A 17,080-nucleotide genomic window follows, 5' to 3' on the forward strand; every position below is an offset into this window, starting at 1 on the left:
CAGGGTCCGTGCTGTCGAGCAGAGTCTGATGATGTGGGGCTCGATCCCACAAACTGTGAGATCTTGACCTGAGCTGAAATCAAGAGTTGGACGCTCAACTGAGCCACCCAGGTGCCACCACTTGCCTTTCCCTCTGTATCTCCACAACCGTGGTACTTTACATTAACAGTCATCATAAGCCACCCTTATTCATTCACATGTCTTTTGCAACACAATAGCAGAGTTGAATAGTGTAAGAGCCCCTATGACTGTCAAAGCCTAAAATATTTCCTGTCTGGCCCTTTAAGAATAGGAAGGCCAAGGGGTGCCTGGCTGGCTCAGTTGGTGGAGCATAAGACTCTTGATCTCAGGTTGTGAGTTTGAGCAATGGTTGGGTGCAGAGATTACTTAAAAAACAAAAACAAAAACAAACAAACAAACCCCAAAAATTGGTCAGCCAACTCTGGAAAGTTTTCAAACTTGAGGGGCATCAGAATCACATGGAAGGCTTGTTAAAACACAGACTGCTGAGTCTCACCCCAGCATTTATGATTCTTTAAATCTAGAGTGAGAGGCCTGAGAATTTGCATTTCTAACAAGTTCCCAGTGACGCTGATGATGTGGGACCGCATACCACCAGTATCCTAGATTAACCACGTGTCATCTCACACTTAGGGTAACAGCCTTCAAATTGGCCTCCTGCCTTAGGTGCAAAGATATAAATATTGAAATTAGCTTTCAAAAACAAATCTGGCCATTCTCCACTTTGCTGGAAATCCTTTGATGCTTCACCTTGGCTGAGAAATTATCCATTCCTTAGCTAGGCCTCATAATCTGTTCTCAACCTACCTTACCTGCTTTATCCCCTATACTCTCCACTATCCAAACTAAACTCCAGCCAAGTTCTCTCATTTACTCCAATCTATCCTTTTATCCTATGCCTTTGTAATGCTCTCACTTCTGTTTGAGAGGTCTTCCTATGGTCTCAACCTTTAAGATCCGCCTCAGTTGCCACTTCCTCAATTCCTTCCAGATGGTATATTCTATCTTCTCTGTACTCCCAGACCTTATTCTTCCCTAGGTTTCATTTTTACTATATTAATGTTAAAACTGTCACTGTCAACCAAGCTAAAGGTCAAGGGAAGATGCTTTCTCTTAATATATCTACATAGCTCATTTATTCATTCAATGAATGTGCCAACTTTGTGCCAGGTATGGTTCTAGGTGCTGAAGGTATAGCAGTGAAAAAACATGAAGCTTATATTCTAGTGGGAGAAGATATGAACAAGGTAAATTACATGTTTAAAAGTATTAAGCACAAAGAAGAAAAATAAAGCAGAAAAGGAAGGGAGGGAGTTTGGAGGGGTATGTGAGTTCACATAGGGTGACCAGAGAAGGTCTGATGAAGAGATGATACTCAGTTAAGAACTGAAGAAGTGATAGGAGGGCAGGTGGATATTGGAAAGAAGAATGATCCGAGTGGAGGGAATAGCAAGGCAAAAGGATGTGAGCAGGCAAATACCAGGCGTGTCTGAAGGACGGTAAAGAGAGGAGTGTGGCAGGAGGGGAGTGAATAGGGGAGAGAAGAGTAAAAGTTGAAGTCAGAGAGCAGTGGCCAGAGGGCCACATCCTGTAGGCTGTAATAATGATTTTGTTCTTCTTCCAAGTAAGATGGGAAGCCATGAGAGGATTTTGAGCAGAGAAAGAACATGATCTCACTCATGTCTTATCAGGATCACTATGGCTGCTGTGCTGAGAACAGATTTGAGGCAAAGGTTGAAACTGAGAGACTAATTACAAGGTTACAGCAATAAAAAGGTGTGATACGACTATAACTTAGACTAAGGTGGAAGTTGTGGAGGTGTGTGAAGATGTGGGATTCTGGACATGTATTTTGAAGGGCAGTGGGATTGGAGATTGAGTGGGTATTAGGTGAGAGAGAAAAAGAAGGCTGTAGAAGCAGGGTCTGGAGGAGGGAAATTCAGGAGTGAGATCTTAGTAAGTCTGAAATGCTGATTAGACATCTAAATGGATATGTCTCCTAGACAATTGGATATATGATTAGGAGAGGAGTCCAGGAAGAAGATATAAATTTGGGAGTTGTCAATGTAGAGATGGTATTGAAAGTCTAGACACTGAAAAAGAACACCATATTCCATGTGCCTCCCACCACACCCACCTTTATTGGTATCCCTAACCCCAATGCTTCCTTTGCAGATCTTAGGCCATACAGTCTGGTGGAAGAGGGCTGGGGCTCTCTTGGCATCTTAACACATGCACACCCACTTGTTTAAAATTTTCAGTGCTTCATGCTTTGGGCCCACAAGGCTGAGACATAGTTCTAATTAGAGGTTTTCACATCAGGCCAAAGAATGTTAGTCATCTCCATCTTCATATGGATTGAAAAAAAAAAATACACCTCAACAGAAAAACAATCAATTAAAACTACTTAAAAGTTTTTCCACGAGGAACTGAAGACTTGTTGCCTAAGTTGCATGGAAAGTGAGACACACAAATACACACACACACACACACTGAACACTGAGAGATAGGAAGAAGTGTTCCACATAAGAGAATATGCAAAGTATTCCTATTCCCAGTAAAGACAGAAATCCCTGGGGCTGGCTCTGGCCGAGGAGAAAGTGAATCTTGATCTTGGGATGGTGAGTTCAATCCCCACATTGGGTGTGGAAACTACTAAAATAAAATAAAATAAATAAACCTAAAAAAAAGATGATAAAAATCCTTCCGAGATTTCCTTTTTGCTTCGACCCTTCGTGAACCTCCAGCAGATGCTAGAAGTGACTTAAGAAGACTGGGGAGATGGCCCTTGGGAAAGAACTGTCGGTAGTTGGCAATACTTCATTCTAGGGAGGTTGTGGCAAGAACTCCCTAGGCAGCAGACATCATGGATTTTCCTCCCTCTGGGAACCAGAGGTCCCTCAGTTTCTGGTCTGAATCCCTTAGAGACAAAGAACTTCATTATCTCCCAGACCAGAGTGGGGCTGCTGGGGAGTGGAAGGGGTGGAGGGGTTAGAATTCTACCCCCAGGAAACACCCACAGGCTCAGACAGGAGCCCGAATCCTGACTCTGGTCCAGGAGGCGTGCGGTGCTGCTGCGGGGGCCGCGGGGCCCCTCCGGCGAGGGCCGGGCCGGCTGCCAAGGTGCCCGGGGAAGGGGCCGCCCAGCGCAGGCCGGGTACGTGGAGCGCTCCGTACACTGCCTCGAAGGGCACGTCTGCTCCTGAAGCCCCCTGCCCTCCTCTCCGCTCCATTCTCTCGCGTTCCCTTTTCCCGGGGAACCTCCGCATTCTCCATCTTCCCAAAGCCGCCCTCGCCTTTTCTTCCCTCCCCCGACCCTCCCCCGAGTAACCCCCTCCCTCCGCAGCCCACCTTCGCCTCGCTCCTCCGCGGGCTCCTGGGTCCTCGCCCCTCATCCCTGGCCTCCCCTCGCCGGCCCCCAGCGCCCAGGGCCTCCGCGGCCCCCTCCCCGCCCCCCTCGAGGCTGCGGCGGCCCCTTTCACAATAGCGCGGCCCGCCTCCCTCCTCTAGCTCCCGGTTCGCTCCCGCCCGCTCCCCGCCTGGCGCATGCGCCCTCCGGTCGGCGGCGGCTGCGGCGGTGGCGGCTGCGAGCGGCTCCGTTTTTTTAAAGGGAAACGCTGAGGCGCCGGGGGTGACTGTGGGGGAGGGGGACCCCGAGCCGCGGAGACCCCCGGGGGAGGCGACAGACCCCCCTCCCGCAGTAGGAGGGCTTTGGGCGGACCCATCCCTCCCACCCCCTCCTGAGGAGGAGCGGGGGGAAAATGGAGGCTCGGGGCGGCTGAGGCGAGCTCCGGGGCGGGGGGCCGGGGCGGGGAAGGGGGGGTGTGGGGTGGGGAGACGAGGCGGGCCCGGCCGGGCCAGGGGGGGCCGAAGCGAGCTCCGGGGATGAGCTCGGGGGCGGCTGGGTGCGAGCTCCTGCCTCTGAGGCGAAGGCGGCGGCGGCGGCAGCAGAGGCGGCGGCGAGGCCCCCATGGGCCGGCGGCGGGCCTCAGCCGCGGCCTCCACTTCTCCACACGCCGGCGGGATGGCGCCCGGGCCCCGGAGGAGCCGCGCTAGCCGAGGCCTGCTGCCGCGCTGCTGAGGCGAGCCCGCCAAACTCCCCTCCCCCTCCTCCGTCCTCGACCCCCCACACCTCGCCCCTTCCCCACCCCCTCCTCCGTCTCGGTCCCCGACGCTGCTCCGGACCACTATGACCATGAGATCCGCAGTGTTCAAGGCGGCCGCGGCCCCTGCCGGCGGCAACCCTGAGCAGCGACTGGACTACGAGCGGGCTGCGGCGCTGGGCGGGCCCGAGGACGAGCCCGGGGCGGCCGAAGCCCACTTCCTCCCCCGGCACCGTAAGCTCAAGGAGCCGGGGCCCCCGCTGGCCTCCTCCCAGGGCGGGAGCCCCGCGCCCTCCCCGGCCGGCTGCGGCGGCAAGGGCCGGGGCTTGTTACTCCCGGCCGGGGCGGCCCCTGGGCAGCAGGAAGAGAGCTGGGGCGGCTCGGTGCCCTTGCCCTGTCCGCCCCCGGCCACCAAACAAGCCGGCATTGGGGGGGAGCCAGCGGCCGCGGGAGCCGGCTGCAGCCCCCGACCCAAGTATCAGGCGGTGCTGCCCATTCAGACGGGCTCTCTCGTGGCGGCGGCCAAAGAGCCTACGCCCTGGGCTGGGGACAAGGGTGGGGCGGCTCCCCCAGCTGCCACCGCCTCGGACCCGGCGGGACCCCCACCACTACCTCTGCCGGGGCCGCCACCCCTCGCGCCCACCGCCACCGCCGGGACCCTGGCGGCTAGCGAGGGCAGATGGAAGAGTATGAGGAAGAGCCCTCTCGGGGGTGGCGGCGGCTCGGGAGCCTCCAGTCAGGCCGCCTGCCTCAAACAGATCCTTCTGCTGCAATTGGACCTCATCGAACAGCAGCAGCAGCAGCTGCAGGCCAAGGAAAAGGAGATCGAGGAGCTGAAGTCAGAGAGAGACACGGTACGGGAGGGGTTAATCGGCGTTCAGGATGAAGAGCGAGTTGTGCGCATGCTCGGGGGAAGGGGGCTGTAGGAGGTTAAGGTATCCCTTGGTTAGGGGTAAGGAGGCTGGCCACCAGCAAAGGAGTAGCTTAAGTGTCGAGTCCCTGGGAGCCAAGCTCACAGACACGTTGGGTCGGAGGGAAGGGTTAAAGGGCAACCTCCCAGGGGGAGGGGGAGGGGAGGTTTCAGGTGCCAAAGGGTTAATTTAAAATGACAGCCCCAGACTTGTGGGAAAGACGTTTAGAGTGGGAAAAGATCTGATTTGTGAGGGGTTGAAAATGCAAAGGTGGGAATGCATATGTGGTGGCTTTATGGAAGGGGTTAATTGCAGGAGCTTTTGCTTTAGAGATGCATTTTGAGAGGAGAGGGACATAGCAGCTGTTGCACTGCTGGAGCATCTTCTGACAGGAGGGCAGTAGGCCTTTTCATTGGCAGAGAGGCAGAGGTGATTCACAGTGGAATCCTATTTTAGTTTTCTTCAACGATATGAAGAGAATGACCGCCTTTGATTTCAGACAGTTTTTAATGGGAATCTGAGTTATAAAACATGACCCACTGACTAGCTCCCTTGTATAAGCATTGTGTTTAGAGGCCGGTAGATTTTAAGGCATCAGGGGAAAGTAAGTTTATTAAATGTATAAAGTAGACCCCCTCTAAAAAAAAATCCCTATTTTAGAATCTTAAGATAGTAGGGCAGTAATTTATTATTTCTTTGTATTTCTGAGGAGCACGACTATATAGGCTTGTTTTCACTGCAGCAGTAGTCAAGAGCTCCCTATGCATTAAAACAAATTCTTTCAGATATCAGGAAAACTGTGTGTGTGTGTTGGGGGGGGGGGGGTATTACTGTGCTAGCATACCTTACAGCTGCCTAAAAATAAACATGGTTTCTACAATTGTTGTGTTCAGGCTGCAGCAGTCTGTCTCTCTCTCTCTCTCTGTCTCTTTCTCTCTCTCCCCCCCCCCCCCCCCCCCTCTCTCTCTCTGGCGTTGTGTGCGCCAAGGGCTGAGCAAGGGAGCAGAGGGCTATTCATTTTGTTTGCTTTACAAATGAATCGCATCAAGCAGGGGCTGTTTTATTGGAGAATGCATTCTGCAAGGTGGAATGGGAGCTGGGGCAGGTCTCATTAAAATATCTCATAGTGTTGATTTGTGGAAGTTACTCAACATGGAGGTGGCCCTGCTTAGCTACTGTACTGCAGTCTAGGGGTGCGATGGTACTGTAATTACAACACATCATATCCTTACATGGGGGGGGGGTGTGAGTGGGGAGAAGAGAAGGACCAGTGAAGAAGAAGAAATCAAGGAAATGTCACCCACAAACCGTGGTTGAGTAATGTTAAGGCCGGGAATCAGAACAGAAGGAGATGAAATGAGAGTATGGCTGACTGGGGCGGGGGGGTGGGGGGGAGCCCCCCTGCTGATTGTGGAGGTTTATGCTCAGTTCCTGAGGTAATGGCCCCTTTGCAGACTTTCCTAGGCAGTAAAAGTGGGGTGAGTTAAGGATAGAGTATCAGTCTGAACTTGGCATTCACTGTTTCTGTTGTGTATTGCAGTCTTAGCATTGCTTAAGCTTGTTTCTCTTATTCCAGTTGTTGTTTGGCCTCTACTAAAATCTCTGCAGCTAAGTAGATATAATGAAGACAACATTAATATCGCTGTCTACCCAAATAAAATTCTTACTATAGTGTTTAAAGAGCATAGTTGGCACCTTTTCTCAGAACATTTTAATATGAAGTTTCCAATGGTAGTAGATTTCTCTTTTCTGTTTGATTATGTAGTTCTCTCTTTAATTAGAGTTAAAAGACTTTGTTTTAGTTAATATTTAGATAAATAGGTAGATTTTTTTCTGGTATCTCAAATGTAAAGAAATAAGCATATTTCTGATCGATGGGATTATGGGCACTGGTTTCTATTATAATTCTTCCAAATTGAGTATTCATTGTTTAAATGCCCTGTACACCACTTTCAAATCCCTCATGGCACTGGGACTGTGAGCTTTTAATTCCTTCTCAATATATTCTTTGGACTCTGCCCTTGTGTATAGCATTTTGGAGTGAAAGGAGAGAGGATAGGATTTGGAGAAACTTAGGGCCTCCTAAAAGAGCATAGGGTTAATTCTGGAAACTCCCAAACTGACTTGGAGCCACATGGTTAGCAGTAGCAGAGACCATGCCATGTTGTGGCCCCTCCCAGAAAAGAGGATCTTCTTTCAAAAGAATGAACTACAGATTCCCCCATGCCTCTCCTCAACTAGGTTAGCCCTAAAATTAAGCAGAGTACCTTTTCTTCTCTACTGTGTTTAAGGAAAACTTTTCCAGTTAATGTCTGCCTATTAAAAATAAGTTAAATTGCTATGGTCCATGGAAAAAGGCAGAAGACCATACTGATGCCTAAACGGTGCTAAGTACCTGGGTGTAATTTTTTGTGTGTTAAGTCTGCATTTTGGCACTCTCTTTTAGCTCCTTGCTCGGATTGAACGTATGGAAAGGCGGATGCAGCTGGTAAAGAAGGATAATGAGAAAGAAAGGCACAAGCTGTTTCAGGGCTATGAAACTGAAGAGAGAGAGGAAACGGAGCTATCCGAGAAAATTAAACTGGAGTGCCAGCCGGAGCTTTCCGAGACATCCCAGACTCTGCCTCCCAAGCCTTTCTCTTGTGGGCGGAGTGGAAAGGGACACAAAAGGTGTGCTGATAACTTTGTTACACTGTCTGGACTTGATGAGGACACTGGTTTCCAGTGACTGAGAGTAGGGGATTGAGATTTAGGAATTAGTTTTAATGCAGCCATATCCTGAATTAAGAAGTCTTCCATGCTGAGAAACTATCTTGAAACATTCTTGCAGGCTATAAAAATCTTTTAGGAACATTGTGGTCACAGTAGTAATTACCGAATGCAGGGTATATCACAAAGAGAATGGGCAACAAATGTGGCAGCTGAGTTTCTTAAAGAAAACTATAGCAGTTGACATCAAGTTAGGAAGTGTTAAATCATTCCTTCATTGTGTTAGGTACACTGGTGGACAAAAAAGTAAGATCTAACTGTCCTTGGACCCAAAGAGATTAGTCAGTCTAGCTGTAAAGGTGGCATAAATTTGGCAAACTTGGAATTTAGCTGCAATAAAATGTGAAGGTAGACAACAGTGATACAAAGTAAGTTTTGTGAGATTCGGAGACATTAAAGATTATTCTAAGGTAAAATAGCCAAACTTTTAGGGCGAGATGGATCTTGAAAAAGAAGTATAGAATTTAGGTTGGTAAGCAGGAAACGAGACGGCATTCTAGGAATGGGGATTTGGGGGAGGAGATTGGTGGGAGAAAGAAAGCTGGTAGATAGCAAGAAAAACGAAACAGATTGTAATTAACATGGTATAGAATTGATGGAAAAAATAAGAGACCGGTCTCTGGTTGACAGGAATTTTCTTTAAAAAAAAATTTTTTTTTTTTTTAATGTTTTTATTTATTTTTGAAGGAGAGAGAGACAGAGCATGAGCGGGGGAGGAACAGAGAGAGAGGGAGACAGAATTTGAAGCAGGCTCCAGGCTCTAAGCTGTCAGCACAGAGCCCGATGCGGGGCTCAAAACCACAAACTGTGAGATCATGACCTGAGCCAAAGTTGGATGCTCAACCGACTGAGCCACCCAGGCGCCCCAACAGGAATTTTCGAAATAAGTCACAGAGTAGTGGCGCCTGATGTTAGCGAAAGGGTCTTGAATAAAATAAGACTCTTTTTAAGTTTAGTAGGCAATAAGATACTATTAGAGGCTTATGGAAACTCAGTTGTTCAATAAAGACTTACTGAGGGCCTGTCATATATAGTGGTAAGCATGAGGCTGTTCCTGCTCATGGTTGCCAACTGAACCAGATGTTTAGATATTTAGATACCTGAACTAGTTTGTTCTCTTGCCCCAAAATGTAATCAATTCAGATTTTATTCAAGAATCAATACATTTTATAATGTTTTCTTCCCTATCTAATAGGAAATCCCCATTTGGAAGTACAGAAAGAAAGATTCCTGTTAAAAAGCTGGCTCCTGAATTTTCAAAAGTCAAAACAAAAACTCCTAAGCACTCTCCCATTAAAGAGGAACCCTGTGGTTCCTTATCTGAAACTGTTTGTAAACGTGAATTGAGGAGCCAAGAAACTCCAGAAAAGCCCCGGTCTTCAGTGGACACCCCGCCAAGACTCTCCACTCCCCAGAAGGGACCCAGCACCCATCCCAAGGAGAAAGCCTTCTCAAGTGAGATAGAAGATTTGCCGTACCTTTCCACCACAGAAATGTATTTGTGTCGTTGGCACCAGCCTCCCCCATCACCGTTACCATTACGGGAATCCTCTCCAAAGAAGGAGGAGACTGTAGCAAGTAAGGCATAGAGAACACTTGCTCTTATACCCTAGTGGTGGCGGTCAAGCTAACAAGTGTGAAAATGCCTTTGGCATTTTTAAAAAAGTGCAATCAATAAAGCAGAGTTCTGTCAAGAATGAGTAAGTTAACAGCCAGAGACAGACACTGTGCAGGCATTGCAAATAGATGGAATTACAGCAAAATGTGCTCAATGTATTTGCCTGCTTACAACACTGGGAGATGTGTTTGCCAGTAAGTTGCTCATCACAAGAGCACCAGACTTGGGGGTGTAATCTCCGGCAACTTGCATGCCCTCTGAAAGAAGGGTTTTCTGTGCTGTGAAATGCATAGAACTTATACTTTGCCATGCACGACTGTTCCTGCAATTGATATTGTGTGAAACCTGGGAGGGTGGTCTTTGGGTGTTCTCAGGGGCCAATGGTAATTTTTGGGTTGGGGAGCCAGCTTGGGGTGGGGAATTTCACCTGGGCCTCCGCTCTTTAACTATATAAACATTTATCTGTATCTCTATGTCCCGGTCTGGGGGGCAGGAGGAATCTGCCAAAGACCAACAGTCTTACTTTATCTTACTATACTTCACAAAGGTTCTAAATGTGAAGAGTTTACTTGGATTGCAGTAGCCCATTGGTTGTTCATATATTTAAATAAAATGGTCTACAAACTATTTTTCAAACAATAAGGACTATCTTGGGATATCTGAGCTGCTTGGGGAGGGTGTGGGGTGTGGGACCTTGGTCTTCATTCCCTTTTTTTCTTTATGGCTTCCACACAGAGATGCTCCCTTATCTCCTACATCAACCAGTTAACTGCAATGTGCCTTCAATTGTGTAATGTTAGTCTGACAGTCACTGTGGGTACTCCGGGGTGATGGTGGGGGAAGCCTTCTTGAATAGAGCCACAGCCCCAAGTTTCTACCACTGGGTCTTGCCCTAGCAGGGATGGGGATGGGAATCCATTCCAACAAGACAAGAGCATTCTCCAGGCTTTGTTTGGCTGTTCTGGTGACAAAATTAAGTGGGGAAGATAGATTACTCTTCTTAATTATCTAAAATACATTAGGCCTCACACTTGAGTACATGAGATAGACCAGGATCCTGATCTAGGTTCAGGTTTTTTGTTGGTTCAGTTAGTTGAACAGGTTCATCCTTAATGGTTAACCTTCTTGCTGCCATGGCAATGCTGTGTAACAACTTAAGAGAAACGGTGAAGCAACTTCCCATCCGGGATTGGGAAATGGCTTGGTCCAGAGCTGTTCTGTTTGACTGGCTGTTTTGAAAACCCTATCTGTCCTAGTACAGAAAATTCCAAACACCTCTGAGATTGTGGGCATAGCAGTACAGAAAGAGTCTGACTGGGGGGATCCCAGCCCTTTGAGGAGCCTGAGTTGTGAATAAACGTGTGAATCCTTATTCTTGATGCCCCTATCTCAAGAGGAAGCTCAATGGCTTGTTCTAAGGAAGCCAAAGTCTTTGTGCATGTTGTTCAGGCTGGACCAGCAAGGTAGTTTGTTTGGAGGGAGGAGGGAGCTGTTTCAGAAGACTACATATGTAAGTTTTGAGAACACTGATCTTTTATTTGAAAAATAGGGTCAACTTTTACTCACCTGCCATGTTCTGAGTTTAAGGTTTGATATCCTTGGCCATCAACTGTTGCAGGGAAACCACCCTAAATAATGAAGAAAAGAAGTCGTCTCAGTGTAAAAAAAAAAGTGGTGGGCTTATTTTCTTTTCTTTTGTCTGTTTTTCCCTCTTCCCCTCCCCCAGAGAGAAATTCTCAAAAGAACAACTCAAAAAAACCAAAATGGCTTCCTAGTGAGAACTTCAGTGATGATCCTTTCCTCCATTTTGGGTATGGGCTTTTTTTCTTTTTACACTGAGATGATTCTTCTTTCCTGCATTATTTAGGGTGTCTGATGCCATCAAGTGTTGCAGGAGAAACTTCAGTCTTGGCTGGTGAGTAGAATAGGAATTGTGCTGGCTGGGCCTGGGGTGGGGGTTGGGGGGATGGTGGATGGTGGGAGCTGCGTTCCCTGTCAGTTGGATGTGGGAGAGTGAGATTCCTTGGTGTATGATTACACTATAGACTTCAAAATGACTACAAATTTCAGTTGTTTTTCAGGAACTGCAATAGCATCCATTATATGAATTGTCAGGTATTGGCTTAGGGTTTTTTGTGATCCTGTGTTTGGCAGACTGCTGCACTGGCATTTTAGGTTCTTTTTATACCATAGCAAGGACACTGAATATGGCTTCAGGTGAGGCCATAGAATGGATTCCTATCACTTGGTAACTTGGTCTTATCTGGGGAGAGACCTCTGGTCCTAGTGAATAGTAGGAGGGTTGTGTGACCTTGGATTTAAGGGTGGTTCCACCCCTCCTCCCTTTCTTTTTCTTTCTTTTTTTTTTTTTTCAGTTCCTTCTTGGAGGGACCACTCAGTAGAGCCTCTAAGGGACCCAAATCCTTCAGACCTTTTGGAGGTAGGTACCCAAGACCTGTCAGTGGAGAGGAGTGAGGGACAGAGTAGAAATGGAGCTTTAACTTGAATGTGTTATAGTAACTGGATGGATGGGTTAAATAACTCTAAAGCCAGAAGGGAACTTGAGTGATTATATCTAATCCAACTCTTTTGTTTATATAGAAGAGAAAACTGAGTTTCAGAGCGGTAAAATGATTTATTCAAAAATAAGTAGCTAGGGAGTGCTCAAAACAAAATGAGATTTTACGTTAAGTAGAAAAATTAGCATGTACCACTCAGCAACAAAATCATATATTCCAAACTCATTTGACTCTTAAAACAGACTCTTGCAAAGTATGGAGGTAGGAAGGGTTTATGGCAGTCTCAAGGGTTGTTTCAGTTTGATGTGGTTTTCACCTTGGAAAGTTAAGGAAATAATTTTGAAATGTGGACAGTCTAAAAGGGTGGGTGTGGGGAGAAGCATATGTGTTTTGTTGATTCTGTTACCAGGAGGTTCCCATGACATCCATAGAATTCACAGACTCAGGTGGGACCTGCAGGGAAAAGATTTTACATTCCTGGAAGCTGGAGAGGAGTGCTATACCCATGTGTCACGTGGTGATAAATACTTTATTAGCTGCTGTTCTTTACACAGAACCTGGATGACAGTGTGTTTTCGAAGCGGCATGCAAAACTGGAGCTGGATGAGAAGAGAAGGAAAAGGTGAGGCTAGAGGTACTCGTCCTGGAACACCTGAGCCCTAGGACCCTGACCTCTCTCATCCATGCTGTGAAAAGTCCTGGAGCCCTTAACACCCTTAAATTACTGGCATCCCAATTGGTTGAGTATCTTAGTTTGAAGTGGTAGTTCTCGTAAGTAAAGGTGTTTGGCTTCTTTTTCTTTGTGTACGCCCTTCTTCAGTTCCACTCTCTGTGGAACACCAACACATGATTTGGACTGCTAGACCGACACAAGTCTTTCCTGAACCGGCAGACAGTTCACTTTACCACCCCCACCCTGCCCACCCCATTAAGAAGAGTCAGCACGGGTCTCACCGGTGTCTGGATTGTGTTAGTTGCTTTTATAGAGCAGGTTTTCAGTAATATTGGGTTTGTTTGTTTGTTTGTTTGTTTGTTTGTTTTGTTTGTCTGGTTTGTTTTTCCCAGATGGGATATTCAGAGGATCAGGGAACAAAGAATTTTACAACGACTGCAGCTCAGAATGTATAAAAAGAAAGGAATTCAGGAATCTGAGCCTGAGGTTACCTCATTTTTCCCTGAGCCAGATGACGGTAAGTTCTGTCTATGTAAGAGAATAGGGTTTTCAAAGAAGGAAAAGGGTGCAAGGCTCCAGGGTGCTGTGAATGAGCGAACAGCATTTTGGAGCAGGTGTAGTTGCTAGACATTTCCCCTCTATGTCACTAACGAGGTCCCATTTGGCTTTCTTCCATAGTTGAAAGTTTGATGATTACCCCCTTCTTGCCTGTTGTAGCATTTGGACGACCATTACCCAAATTAACTCCGCAGTAAGTACAAAGGTTTCCCCCCCCCCCCCCCCCCCCCTGTCAGGTAGCCTGCACTCCACCTCCTTTTTAGACCTCATGAAAGCCTAGATCTAAGGCAGAACAGGTGGCTTAGGGATAGCCATGGTTTTTTAACAGTGATAATTAAGAGGATTGCTTTTTGAGTTAGAAGTAGATTATTCAGTCATTTTAATAGCAAACTGTTTCTCTGGCTTTGAGGCAGGAAAGACCATCCAAACTTGGAACTTGGGAGTCAGAATTAGGAGTGGTAAGGGGCATATAACTCTTTTTTAGAGTTAATCTCATGTCCACACTGAATCCCTTCTAGTCTTGCAAGTTGATTTCCTTATCCTTTTTTTTTGCCAGGAATTTTGAGCTGCCCTGGTTGGATGAGCGTAGCCGATGCAGGTTGGAGATCCAGAAGAAGCAAACACCTCACCGGACGTGTAGGAAATAGCTGGGCTGGCAAGAACCTTCTGTCTTCAGATAGTTGTAGCATGCCATTCCCAGAGAATGGCAGAGACCTGTATATGTGACCTATGTCCTCATGTATGTTATCATTCGCTGATAATGCCCTTCCATAGTCCCTTGATCTTGGTTTTGTTTTCATCACTCTGATTTCACAAAAACTCTTCCATTGGGCTAATTGTGAATTATGGAGGATGATTGGGATTTCTTTTCCCTTTTTGGGAATATGAGCTCTCAAGCTAAATCTATAGGATGGCAGATTTAGAAGCCTCAGGGGTCTGCTTCTATACATTTGCCTATGTTAAAGGGGCAAAAGGGCTCTTTTCGTTCGACTTGTGGAAGATGAAGCAACCCCTGCCTTTAGAGCTGTGCCTGCATGGCACTCTTCACGCCCTGGTGTACCCTTCCTTATAGTTCTGAGTATAGTGATGTTTACCCGAAAACAAAACAAACAACCAACCTCACCAGGAGCTTAAGGACCAGATGAGGAATAAAAAGTGAAGTGATGAAGCAAGTCATCTTCACAGGGTAGAAAAGAGATTCAAGAGTTGGCAGATATACGTCTGAAAAAACAGTTGTTCTCTTAAAACTATTCTGTGATACAGCCATGTGGGAAGGGATATTTGGCTATGATTATTTTGTAAGTTAATGGGTAACTGAATTTCTTCCCCCACCCCTCAAAAAAAATATTCAGAAAAAAGAATGGGGATGGTTAGTTTTGGTCAAGTTATGGCTCTAAACAAAAGCAATTGGCATCTGAGGATGGCATGCCAGAACCTGTACAGATGTCCTTGTGTCACATCACTTCTCAAGTATTCCTTAGTTGGGCTTTATTCTTTTAGCTGAGCTCTTGGTGGTGGGATAGAGATTTAGGGAGGGTGGGGGGGGGTATGTGGAAATATGTGCTTCCTTTGGCTGGCAAATGTCTACATCTTGAAACAAACAGATGTACCTAATGAGCTTCTCCATTCACTTTGTAAAAATAGATTTGTATGTGTATCATCCTGGTCCCCCTTCCCCCCATTTTGTTAAAAAATTTCAGGACAGCACTCCAGGCCACTTTGGTCTCAGTGTAAGATCCCTGTAACTATCTGGAAGGAAAATAGAGCCAAGACCTCTGGTCTTAAATATATAGGAATTGCCTTTCTTTAGTCTTCATGACTATTGTGTGAAAACAAGTAGGGGTCTAATCTCCTAGAAGGTAGGGGCTTTTATCCTTGAAGAGAATATGTCCCCAGATTATTAGCACTTTTAGAGGAGAAGCCAAGGTATGTAGGGTGTGTGGCCGGCCCATCAGTGGAGCATGAGAGAATGGGGATACCATTGTGGGAAGAAAAGAAAAGTTCCTCAGGGGCCTCCCACTGCTAAAGATTTTTGTGAGATGTTGATCTGTGCTCCCTGGGTTTGACTTTTAAGGGAGTTATTCCGGCAGCACATGTAGTATTCTTGGATGATCTTGCTGCTTTTATTTCTCCTTCTGTGTGTGTGTGTGGCTATGGGCTTTCATTTGTAACTCCATCTGCTTAGGAGAGTGGGCTCTCCACAAGGGAACCTGCTGTGAACTTCATTGCAGCAAGAGTGTAGAGAGAAATAGGACTTGTTCCACTAGGGGCTCTCATCTCACACCTTAAGGGGAGGAAGGAGATTTCTAGAAAAACTGGGCCAGATTTTCTTTGTTCTCCATCATTTTAATATGGCAAGCTGTTTGGCTTTCCTACTCTGATCTATGTTATGTTCCTTTATAATGTGCCCAAGAAGAAAAAAGACCAATCAGTGTCTCTTTACGTTGTTCCTTGATTCCTCTGTTTCTTCCTGATTTTCAGCATTTGTCGGATTCCTAATTTGGATATGGGTTAGCAAATTTAACCTTTATGTTTGTGCCCTACCCAGGGAACTCCCCAGGTTCTGAAATTGAGCTAGACTAAGAGGAATCCATGAGGTGCTATCTGGCCAGACTTAAGTGGATTCTATTTCCTTGGTTCTCTCCCTATACCTAGGACTGCTTATTTTATTGTCCCCTCTTCTAGATCAGTTCTCCTTTGATTTGGATGTGTTGAGGTTTGTTGAGGAGGTTGGAGAGTAGATTAGCAAAGTTCCAAGAGCGAAATTACAGTGTGTTAGAGTGTGGGGGGAAAATTAGTCTTATTTTTTCCCTACATGGGATACAACACTGTGAAATTCAATCTTCAACTACGGCCCTGCAATTCTCCTAAAACATAGTTCTTTGTTTCTTTCTTTAACAACGTTTAAGCTAGTGTTAATAAATTAAAAAGAGAAACTGCTTGTCTGTCCACTTCAGCTTTGTTTTATGCCCATTTCATATTGTTGTCTGTGTTGTAATTCATACTTTTGATACCATTTCTGATGTGTAAAATTGGTTGTCTTGTAAATATCTTATAAAGAGTTCAATTGTAAATAAACTATTGTGGCTGTTAATTTTTGAACTTCTGCTTCAATTTATTAGGTTTATTGGGAAGCATTGAACAGTTCTGCTTGTAGATATTAAAAGATTAGAAAAAGAAATGCATTTTCAAAAATGGAGAAACACATCGCTTCTCGGCCTTTTGGCTAAGATCAAGTGTAGTATCAAAAATGGAGAAACACACCATTTTCTCTTTTATTTGTGTATGAGCACAATGTATGTTTTTCATCCCTCTTTGTTCTGTGTTCTCTCTTCCACATGCGGTAAGTGGCAACTTTAAAAATGAGATTCTTGGGGCGCCTGGGTGGCGCAGTCGGTTAAGCGTCCGACTTCAGCCAGGTCATGATCTCGCGGTCCGTGAGTTCGAGCCCCGCGTCAGGCTCTGGGCTGATGGCTCAGAGCCTGGAGCCTGTTTCCGATTCTGTGTCTCCCTCTCTCTCTGCCCCTCCCCCGTTCATGCTCTGTCTCTCTCTGTCCCAAAAATAAATAAACGTTGAAAAAAAAAAAATTAAAAAAAAAAAAATGAGATTCTAGGGTAGGATACTTGGTGCCTGGTGTCTAAATGAATAAAACCTAGTTGAAAAGACCTTAGAGGTCATCTAGTCTGACCGCTAATACATGATTTCCCCTTGACAACATTCCAGACAAATGAAGTCCAGCTTCTGCTTCAACTTTTCATTTTTTCCCTAAATGTTAGAAAATCCTTCCTTACTGATAAAATCTAATTTTTTGTAACTCGAACCCATTGGTTCTTGGTTTGCCTTCCAGGGTGATGAAAAAAGATCAATTCTTCCTGTTCCTCATAGTCTCTTGAATAGTTAGACTGCT

General features: G+C 46.1%; 1 protein-coding gene and 1 pseudogene across 2 annotated transcripts; both read left to right on the forward strand.

Moving 5' to 3' along the window:
- The first annotated feature begins 3,562 nt into the window (after positions 1–3,562).
- MSL1 (MSL complex subunit 1) lies at positions 3,563–16,266 on the forward strand. 2 transcript variants are annotated; one of them, XM_045488733.1, is made up of 9 exons: positions 3,563–4,978; positions 7,482–7,705; positions 9,000–9,382; positions 11,290–11,337; positions 11,798–11,862; positions 12,496–12,563; positions 13,007–13,131; positions 13,293–13,365; positions 13,729–16,266. In XM_045488733.1, the coding sequence occupies exons 1-9, from the start codon at positions 4,211–4,213 to the stop codon at positions 13,817–13,819; spliced, it is 1,845 nt and encodes a 614-aa protein (XP_045344689.1). In that variant the 5' UTR covers positions 3,563–4,210; the 3' UTR covers positions 13,820–16,266. The 2 variants fall into 2 exon arrangements, with proteins under 2 accessions (XP_045344689.1, XP_045344690.1); XM_045488734.1 differs by lacking the exon at positions 11,290–11,337.
- A 112-nt stretch (positions 16,267–16,378) lies between these two features.
- LOC123604779 lies at positions 16,379–16,532 on the forward strand (annotated as a pseudogene).
- The last annotated feature ends 548 nt before the right edge of the window (positions 16,533–17,080 follow it).

The sequence above is a fragment of the Leopardus geoffroyi genome, chromosome E1, assembly GCF_018350155.1.
Source record: "Leopardus geoffroyi isolate Oge1 chromosome E1, O.geoffroyi_Oge1_pat1.0, whole genome shotgun sequence".
NCBI classification, from domain to species: Eukaryota; Metazoa; Chordata; class Mammalia; order Carnivora; family Felidae; genus Leopardus; species Leopardus geoffroyi.

What these genes read in the sequence shown, in the direction of transcription:
- MSL1 (XM_045488733.1), top strand. Translation starts at nt 4,211, where the DNA reads ATGACCATGAGATCCGCAGTGTTCAAGGCGGCCGCGGCCCCTGCCGGC. An exon ending in AGTGGAAAGGGACACAAAAG is followed by an intron (nt 7,706 to 8,999) that starts GTGTGCTGATAA and finishes CCTATCTAATAG; the next exon opens with GAAATCCCCATTTGGAAGTA. An exon ending in TTTCCCTGAGCCAGATGACG is followed by an intron (nt 13,132 to 13,292) that starts GTAAGTTCTGTC and finishes TTTCTTCCATAG; the next exon opens with TTGAAAGTTTGATGATTACC.